This window comes from Crocuta crocuta, unplaced genomic scaffold (genome assembly GCF_008692635.1).
Source record: "Crocuta crocuta isolate KB4526 unplaced genomic scaffold, BGI_CrCroc_1.0 scaffold162, whole genome shotgun sequence".
NCBI lineage: Eukaryota > Metazoa > Chordata > Mammalia > Carnivora > Hyaenidae > Crocuta > Crocuta crocuta.
Window position 1 is genome coordinate 7,150,062 of NW_027529433.1, and position 10,446 is coordinate 7,160,507.

The 10,446-nt window shown below is 34.2% G+C and overlaps 1 protein-coding gene across 4 annotated transcripts in view; it reads left to right on the forward strand.

The window, feature by feature from the left end:
* CERT1 (ceramide transporter 1) overlaps positions 1 to 9,213 on the forward strand; it is a 104,112-nt gene extending 94,899 nt beyond the window's left edge. For 2 of the 4 annotated variants that reach the window (XM_077759924.1, XM_077759923.1), the window contains 6 exons: positions 208 to 340; positions 1,245 to 1,315; positions 4,317 to 4,445; positions 4,939 to 5,068; positions 5,966 to 6,112; positions 9,047 to 9,213. In XM_077759924.1, the coding sequence (XP_077616050.1) occupies positions 208 to 340; positions 1,245 to 1,315; positions 4,317 to 4,445; positions 4,939 to 5,068; positions 5,966 to 6,093 (591 nt within the window). In that variant the 3' untranslated portion in view covers positions 6,094 to 6,112; positions 9,047 to 9,213. The remainder of the gene's footprint in view (positions 1 to 207; positions 341 to 1,244; positions 1,316 to 4,316; positions 4,446 to 4,938; positions 5,069 to 5,965; positions 6,113 to 9,046) is intronic. The other 2 variants (XM_077759925.1, XM_077759922.1) reach the window with 2 other exon arrangements.
* Positions 9,214 to 10,446: the final 1,233 nt, after the last annotated feature.

Consider the following 10,446-nt stretch of genomic DNA (forward strand, 5'->3'; position numbering starts at 1 on the left):
GTTTTGCAGTTTTAAGTATTTTTTAATGTGTTGTCTGTGTTAATAACTTGAATTTTTTTTCTTTTAGCAAAATATTTATATTCCATATATAGATTTTCATAAATAAAATTCTAAAAAGCAGCTAAATTTAAAAACCTGCTTTCAGGTTTGTACTTCAGGGATTTAATTCATATTTTTTAAATAGGTTTTTAAATATATCCTCTTTAGGTATATAGAAGGGAAGTAGAAGAAAACGGGATTGTTTTGGATCCTTTGAAAGCTACCCATGCAGTGAAAGGCGTTACAGGACATGAGGTCTGCAATTACTTCTGGAATGTTGATGTTCGCAATGATTGGGAAAGTAAGCTGCCATTATTAATATATCTTAATATAATTATTATTTCAAATTGAATATCAAATCCAACCTAGTTTTTTGCATCTCATCTACAGTTTACAAAGTCAATGTAGAAAATACCTCAAGAATCTGATAATAGCTTGCATTTACTTTTTTTTTTTAACTTGCATTTAAATGGAGCTTTTTGCTGTACAAAATGCTTCTTGCTACATTATAGGATTTGATCCAGTGTTTCAATAATCCTGCATGACAGGAAGGTAAAAACATAAAATTCAGATAGATTAAGTGACTTGTCAGAAGCCACAGAGCCTAGTTAGTAGAAAGACCAGTAAGAAAATTAAAGGTTTCTGTTTTATTATATATTTTCCCAGATTGTTTTATTTTCCCCGTAAACCCTAAATAAATCCTGCCATGGTCTGTTGAGAGCTATTCTTGGAGTGTGTGTTTGTGTGTGTGTTCCTCTTAGTCACCAAATGTCATAAATAGAGATAAGTTTTGAACATAGTAAGATGTTTATCACTGACAGTTTGACACTCTTTTTTCACAAATATAATCAACTAAGCCTAGACAAGACCATTTCTTCAGCTTCAATAAATTAGAGATTATAGGAAAGTCTTATAGAATTAGATAGGAATTTGTGTCTGGGTAATATGTGTGGGTAGAATTGCTTTATTGCTATGTAAGCTAGAGATTGAACCGAAAAAAGTGAGATTTCTTGGTGATCAGGTCTCATAGCCACTGTCTGGAGCCCTAATATAAGCCTTAACCACCTTCCATTTAGACTTAGCCTACATAGGGCAGAATCCTGTTCATGTTACCACAGTGTCTGTCCATCAGTATACATGAGTTAAACACATTCTAGAAAGAGGTAATGTATCTTTTGGCTACTAATATTTTCTCTTCATTTCAGCAACTATAGAAAACTTTCATGTGGTGGAAACATTAGCTGATAATGCAATCATCATTTATCAAACGCACAAGGTAAAGATCTCTTCATCCCAAAAGGATTTCACCATAATTCAAACTGAGACAGAGAAATTCTCTAAAGTAAAATTTGGCAGGAAATTAAATGGTGTAAAAGATCCAAAGACTTTATTAATGATGCATGGATGTCACATATTTGAAAGGATATCAGCTTCTTTAAGGCAGAATCTGAGACAATCTGAGAAATACTCCAGAAACAGTTTGTTTGATAAAGATCTCCAGTTAGTATGTGCATGTAAAGTTTAGAAAAGAAAATACTGAAATCCAATTAAATATTTTTCTAGCATCTAGCTTTTATAGGAGATAAGTCATAGTTATCACATATAAAAGTGAATCATAAGGGCACCTGGGTAGTTCAGTTGGTTAATAAGCTTCTGAGTCTTGATTGTGGCTCAGGCCGTGTTCTCACAGTTTGTGGGTTCAAGCCCAGTGTCAGGCTCCACGCTGGCAGCACAGAGCCTGCTTGGGATTGTGTCTGCCCCTCCCCTGCTGATGCACACGCTCGCTCTCTCTCTCTCTCTCTCTCTATCTCTCTCTCTCTCTCTCTCCCCTTCTCTCTAAATAAACAAACATTTAAAAAAGTGAATCATAGTTTCCTGTGACAACAGTATTAAGGGTAATGGAAAATTATGTTATTGGTGTATGTTAAGACTGATAAAAAGTCATCTAAGTGGATCATCTAAAAACAAAGGAAATTTGCCATGTATAACTATTAAGAAGTTGGTCATATACCAGAGCACACAGAAACTTTGTCCTAAATTGGTTCACTTTGATTTTGCTTTCAGTTCACATTCGCTTCATTTCTTCCTTTGCTATTCTAAATATTTAAAATTGAATTAGGGATGCCTGGGTGGCTCTATCGGTTATGCTTCCGACTCTTGGTTTCAGCTCAGGTCATGATCTCAGAATACATGAGATGTAGCCCCACACCAGGCTCTTTGCTGACAGTGCAGAGCCTGCTGGGGATTCTCTCTCCCACCCCAGCCCTCTTCTGCTTATTCTCCCTCCCTCTCTTTCTCTCTCTCTCTCAAAATAAATTTTTAAATAAATTAAAGAATTAATATTTCCCTTACCGATTACCTTACTCTGTTCCCTGAAAATTCCCAAATAATATATTGTATAAAGAATAATAAAAGGGGGTGGGAGGATGGGCAAAATAAATGAAGGGGATTAAGGGGAACAAACTTCCAGTTATAAATTAAGCCACTGAGATGAAAAGTACAGCATAGGGAATGTAGCCAATAATATTGTAATAAATTTATGGTAACAGATGGTGTCTGCACTCATTGTGGTGAGCACTGAGTAATGTATAAAATTGTCACATCAGTGTTGTACACCTGAAACTCATAATCATTTTAAAAAAAAGAAAATAATTATAATTTTGGAAAGATCCATTAAATGCAATATTATATGTCATATAAGAAATATAGTAATTCAATAGGTACTTTATTTTTCTCTACTTTAAATGACTTTTCAATTGTAGCTGAATATATGAAAATATTTTAGGTTTGCTATATTTTTTTTTTTTTTTTTTTACAAATAGTTTATTGTCAAATTAGTTTCCACATAACACTCAGTGCTCATCCCCAAAGTGCCCTCCTCCATGCTATGTATTTCTTAAACTCACTTTTGTCATATGAGGCATCTTATATGTAATGACTGTGAGCTAGGCTTGACTTTACATGGCACCTGCTCAAGAAATATGTAAATACATTATATGTCACCTTTGCGTCAACTAAAAAAGAAGTGTTAACAATGAAGATTCTGCTTTAACACATAGATTTGAGGAGTTTTGACATCTAAAATTTAGCAGATGTTAAAAATCAATTAATTGTCTTATATAATTTGTCTATTTATAATTTGGAATGAAGTAATTTAGAATCAGGCGAATCTTATAATCTGAAGATCATTGTTCCTCAAACAGTCTGCTGAAAGTATTTCACTTGGTAAATAGTAGATGGAGTGAAGGATTATATAGATTGCATTAGGGTCACTTTTTGAAAAATAAAAACTATTAAAATAATACCTCTTCAGTATAACAATTTATATTTTAATTGTTTGAATAAACAAATTGTGGCATAATTTTTTTCAATAAAGTTCAGTAATGCTATGCAATATCTTTGCCTTTAAATTTGGCTTCTTAAAGAGGGCTGCTTATCTCCTGGTATTTAAGCCATTCTCACTCTTTAAATTTTTATCTTATCATCATCCTTCTGGATTTGCAGTCATTTGTTCTGACATGGCCAAATTTTCCTTTATTATTGGCTTTGCTCAACACTACTTTCATCGATTTTATAAAATTTAGCATCTTTAAAAGATAACCATTTTACTTTCCAATGAAACTCATCAGTTAGGAAAGTCAGTACACAGATTTTCTCTCATTTAAAAGTACATAGTCTAAGTTTTCAGAGACCTCATTTCTGTATCATTCCAACATGTTCTGTTTCCTGGCATACCATGAAGTTGAAAGATTCAGTCTGATTTGGTATTCTTCAGATGTGCTTATATCAAAGGAGCAGTCTTCTTACACTAAAATCTTAGCTTTTACATTTCTGAACACTTTAAACAGAGGTTCGGTACTAAAAAGCAGAACATTACCAGGCACTTTAGGAAGGAATTAATTGCTTATGGAGTACAGAGTTTCTGTTCAGGGTTATAAAAAATTTTGGAAATAGCGCTGATGTTTATGTAATATTATGAATGTAATGCCTCTGAAATGTACACTTAAAAATACTTTAAATGGCAAAATTTTTGTTATATATATCTACAACTTTAAAAAATATATCATTACTTTGATGATATTGTTCTGCAAAGCCATTAATTCACGTTCATAATTAATCCTTTGCTGAGTATTTTCAGATGCTTTCCATTTAAACTTTGACAGATTTTACCTTCACCTAAGGTATTTATTGGTCTTACATTTGTGTCTGTTAGTGCCATATTACATATGAATTTAAAAGTAGTTCAGATTTTGAAAAGATACTTATTTCTTCCACAGAGGGTGTGGCCTGCTTCTCAGCGAGATGTATTGTATCTCTCTGCCATTCGAAAGATACCAGCCTTGACTGAAAATGACCCCGAAACTTGGATAGTGTGTAATTTTTCTGTGGACCATGACAGTGCTCCGGTAAGTATGGGACAAAAGTGATAAACCTATTATACACACTGGGACTTGATTGGATACCGTTTCTTAGATTTTGTTTTATATTGGATTGGCTCCTTGGAACACTATAGCCCTGTGTTACCCGAGGGCAGCAGTCGTGGCTGTGAACCTGCAGCTGTTTTCCTCTCCTCCTGAGGTTCTGACAAGGAGAGAGAGCTGAATGGGTAGATAATGGAGGCTGCTTTCCACAGTTCCCTCTCAAGCCATGACCTACTACTGGCGAAACCCCTGCAGTTTCTATCTCAGCTGAGTTCTATCTACTCCCAGGGAGGAGGGAAAATCATTCCTGATGTCATAGCACCTTGTGTGTGTTACTTATTGGTGCTTATAAGATTTTGTTGGAGATTTTGATGAGCTATAGTTTTGGATCACCTAATGTCCTATTAGGACAGTAGGGATTATAAAATATAAGGTATCCATTACACTGGTGTTTTGTTTTTATTTCTTGTTTTGGCAGCTAAATAATCGATGTGTCCGTGCCAAAATAAATATTGCTATGATTTGTCAAACCTTGGTAAGCCCACCGGAGGGAAACCAGGAGATCAGCAGGGACAACATTCTATGCAAGATTACATATGTAGCTAATGGTATGTATTTTGAGGTTTCTCTCACTACGTTGGTAATGTAGATTTTCTTTTTTTTTTTTAAGTTTATTATTTTTAGTAATTTCTACACCCAGCATGGGACTTGAATTCATGACCGCAAGATCAAGAGTCGCACACTCTTCTGACTGCTCCAGCCAGACACCCCTAGATTTTCTTATTATTGTCTGCATACCTTTTTAATTTTTATCCTTTAGATTAATGACTTTTAATTTGGAGTGATGTGTACCAAAGTTATCAGGAAACTTTGAAAATACTTGCCTCTGAATTTCACCCCAGAACTACTGTATCAGAATTTACACTTCATCTCTAGATCACTCTATCACATATGATTGGTTTAAAAATCCTTCTTATTATATATTTGCCTAATAGAATATATGTATAACTAGAAATAAAAGCAATAATGGTGAAGAAAATTAATAGTTCTTTTTCTTATTGTCAGGCTTTTTTGTTTTCTAAACTATTGCTACACCCATTTCCTACCTGTAATAGTCACTAGAGTCCATTTGATCAAATCCTCAAATCTTTTTGACAGGGCCACAACTGCTACTGTGTTTGAGGAGACAGATCCAAGTGAGATATTATTTGATTATAGTAGCGTTTGATAAATCTATCTTACGTAACCTAAAATGTTGCTGTATTAATGTTTGCATTTAATTTAGGGGGCCATGAGCAGTTTAAATAGATAATAAATGCTCTCTTATTTGCTACGTGTTCTTGTCTAGTGGTTAGCATTAAGGAATTAGTGGTCAGGACTTTAAGAGTTGTTAACTATTCCAACACGAGAAGTTTTTTAAAAGCAAAGAAAGTAAATGAGTGCTTCACATACATTTGGAGAATTAAATTTAACGGGTTTTATTTTAATTTTCCTTTCTCTTGCAGTGAACCCTGGAGGATGGGCACCAGCCTCAGTGTTAAGGGCAGTGGCAAAGCGAGAGTATCCAAAGTTTCTAAAACGCTTTACTTCTTACGTCCAGGAAAAAACTTCAGGAAAACCTATTTTGTTCTAGTATTAACAGGTACTGGAAGGTATATATCACCCTTTTTAAAAAAACTTTGACTAGTATGACTCTACAGAGTCATTTTTACTGTGTTTTATAATGTTTCTAGACAAAGTTACAGTTTTTAAAGCCTTTAAAACTTGTTTTATTCTGCTTTTATGAGGTACTATCTGCTTATGCAAAGACATTTTAATATTATGGAGCCATAGAATTCTAGAAGTACAAATTCCCTATATTTTCCCTTCCTGAAAAGTACTTTAGGTTCATCATTTATTCTTCCATACTTTTGTGTGTGTGTAGTGAGTGACATATATTCTTAAATTATTTTTTTAAAATGTGTTTATTCTATACTTCTGTTTTGCAGCTTGCTTTTTCTGTGTAACAGTATATCTTGACTAGTATTGCATATAAAAACATGAGGCATATAAAACTATCTCCTTCCGTTAACATCTGTTATATTATATGAATGTTGCAGAATTTATTAACCAGTCCCGTGGTAATGTTGGTTCCATATTTTGGCTGTCAGATAATGCTATACTGAGCATCTTTGCACAACAAGCTGGAATCTTTAATTTTTTTAAATAAAATATATTTAACATGGTTCAAAAGTCAAGTGTGAAAAGATAAACAGTGAAATTTTTCCCTTGCCCCCTACACACCCAGTTTACCTTTCTATCACCCCCATACTGAAAGAGTATAACTGCTGTTAGTTTCTTGTGTATATTTGAAAGAGAATTGTTTATGCCTGAATAAGCAAATATAAGTGTATGCCTCCCACACATACACTTTTTGCTGTTGTTGAAGAAAACACAGTGTTCTGCCTCTTGTCTTTGCACTTTACTTTGAAGGTCTTTGCATATCAGTATGGACCTTCCTCATTGTTTTTGTGGCTAACAGTATCCCATCGTATGATATACATGATTTTCTAACCAGTCCTCCATTGCTAGATACTAAAGTTGTTTCCAGTTTTTGCTAGAACACTGTTAGAAGTATATCCACTTACAAGTTTATATGTGGGATAAATTGCCAGATAGGACACTGTCAGCACTTCTGGGGAGTGGGGGTGGGAGGTTGTGAGTTTGTAATTTAGATATTGCCCATACAGAGGTTGTATTACTTAACCATCTCACCAGCAGCAATGTATTGGAGCACCTATTTCCCTTTACTCTCTCACACAGTATATGAAATAGAACTTGAATTATTCCCACTTTGATAGGAAAAGAATACTTTATCTATAGTTTTTAGTGTCTTTCTTTTACTGTGAATAGTTTGAGTGTTTCTGGGTCCATTTGAGAGAAACTTGTATAATTCTGTTTCTGTGAATTCTCAGTATGTGTTAACATTTAAATTTTTAATAGATATTACCAAAGTATAATTCAGATGTCACAAGTATATATGAATGTTCTCATTCTCACCTATATTGTATATTAAGTCATTGGCTGAGAAGTTTATATTCTTGAGTCACTTAGATTATTATATTCTTGAGTCTTAAATTATTATGTTCAATAGTTATATAATGACTGATATTTCTAACTAATTCTGGTTTTATGATGCTGTTTATATGCCTCTCTTAAAAAAAAAAAAGCTAAATTTACTGTCAGATACTAACACCAGAATTATTGCACTGATGTCCCAGATATTTAGCTTTTCCTAAGAAAAAGCTTACCTAAAAATGTTAAACAGATTCTGGTCTTACCCAAATGGTTAGTGTTTTGTGATACAGCCTGACCTTTGAGAGATTCTCTCTTCAAGCATAAGTGTACTGACTGTTTTTGGAGTATCTTGAACTTTAGGATTGTTATGGCTAGATCTGGACACAAATTTGCTGATTTTGTCTTTGCACTGTTACCTCAGATAAACCAGAAATGTGATACCGTGTCATGGCAGCAGGCTTGTCACCTGACTTAGCTGGTTGTCTCTCCCCACAGCCTTGAGATTTCTAAAGAATGCTACTTGCTCTAATCAAGACCAAGTGTGCAGCTATAATTTGCTTTCTCTGTTCACCTCTAATCCCAACCTTGCTCAAATAAGCAAGGCAGAAAATATAACCATCTTTTAAGCAAGAGAAATCAGAATGCAGTTATGTATAGAATTTGCTCTCAACTATGTTTGAAAAGAAGAATTTTCTTAAGCATTTGTAAAATACATGCTAAAGTTATTAACAGCATTTTGCCTCAGAACTGTTGGATTTGGGGCATTGTTTATTGACTGTGTGTGTGTGTCTATGTGAGTCTTTGTGTCTGTGTGTGCAGACAGTACCTAGCAGGGAGGGGTTTGAAATTCATCTCAGAGGAAGGAGGTAGCATTGTTTGTGGACATATGTGTATGTATGTAGAGACAGACCTGTAAAGATTCAGTGGCCAAAGCTTAGCTCTATCCAGGTTGAGCTTCTTTCTGACAAAGAACCAAATTCAAACATTAACAACATAATGAAAATCTTTGTTTACCTAAAGTAATATTTGTTTCATAATAAGTTTGGAAAGATGTATGTATGAAGTGGATCCTACCTTTGAAACTTTAGGAACACTATCCTCTCTAATATTAGTGATGAAGAAATTATAACTTGCAATAGTGTTTAACATCTTTAGTGAAATTCCATAAAGAATTAATGAGGTCCAAAGATACTTAAAACTCATAGTCAATTCTTGATAAATGGTATTGTATAGCATAATTTTTATTGAAGACTAAGAAGAAGGAAATGCTGGTTTTGGGAGTATAAATCCAGAACCTTCTGGTTGATTCCCTCTTTGCTTATCTATGGCATATTTCCCTTCCTTTTTTTTTTTAGTTTTCAGGTTAATAATTTTAACATTTTTGAAGGTGAAAACCTATAAAGCATGAATATTTAATAGAGATCTGTACATGCTGTGAATTCACAGGGTAGGAGGAATCTGTTGTGGTAGTCTTGCCGCTGTTGGTAATAATATATTTCTCAATTTTTTACTTCTTTTCTTCCCTGCAGTAACTGAAGCAAGGCTGTGTGACATTCCATGTTGGAGGAAAAAAATAAAAAACAAAATTGGATGCTCTAAGCTGGAACGTAGGATCTATAGCCTTGTCTGTGGCCCAACACACTGGCCTTGTGTACAAAAATGAAGAAATACTGCAATAGCAAAGGTGAACATCTAATACTAGCTGTCTCCTGCTATGTCTCCTCGCTCAGCATATAACTATAAATACATGTAAAATTACATGTATATGGCTATATTTTTATTTGCTTGCTCCTAGAAGAGAAAAAAAATTCAACTTTGAGTCACAACTAGGAATTGATGGTTTAATTTTTGGAAACTTTTTCAGAATTTTTAATTTACTATGGTCCGGCCTAAGATCCTCATTTGTATCAGGTTTTGTGCACAAAAGTTGAAAGCACATGGGGCATGTGCTTTCTGTGCACCAGATATCTAGATGGGGTTCTTTTTTCAGGCCTATAATAGTTAAAATCTGTGTTCAGAATTTTTTGACTTTTTGCTTTGTATAATCATAGAATTCATTGCTGCTGATTTCTATAATGATTCATGTTATGTAAAGTGTCTCTTAATAACTGAGGGCTGTCAAATAACCTGTGATTTCACCTTTTCTATAGTCTTACTCCTATGAAGAACCTTGGTTCTGATGGAGAAAGAGTGAAAAGCTTTATTTTTTTCCCCAGGTATCTTTGTATTTCTATTGTATTTTTAGTTGTATACTGTGTGCCACAGATTTTTTTCAGTTTGTTTACAAACACAATTTGATAATTCCTAAATTGATTCTGCCTGCCTCCAAATGGAAACATACAAATCTTGTGGGTATAAACTACTTTCTGGTACAATGATAAGGATAAAAAGAGCTCATGTTTTCTTGACATTTGTAAGAGGTTATACGGTATTGCTTGTTAAGGTAAATCAGGCTGTCTGGGTTTGACATTTGATTCAGTATTTCTGGTATTCGTAACAGGCATGTTTGTCACTTCTGATTTGGGTCAGTTTAAAAGGGATATGTGGCAAGATATGCATAGAAAATGTGAGCAGTGCTGCAGTTTGCCTCTGGACCAGAATTTGCAGCAGAGCAGTAAAGGATTCCATGTGATTCAAACTGAAATTCTTTCCTTACTTGCTGTAAGAGCTTAAATGTAAAATACCTTCTTTAGTTCTAGACCTCTATGAAAAACCTTGAAGCATGGAGGTGAGGCAAGGAATGGTACTCATTGAAGTAGAAATGACTGCCCACTTCAAAATCTTCATTGTGTTTATACACAAATGTGCTTACATATGTCAGAGGCATTTTGTAGATGCTGTGCTGACTTGTTCATCTCTGTAGAAACACAGAAATCAGACCCATTTTGTAAAGTAGAAAGTCATGTCACTTGGAACATGTCCTGTATAT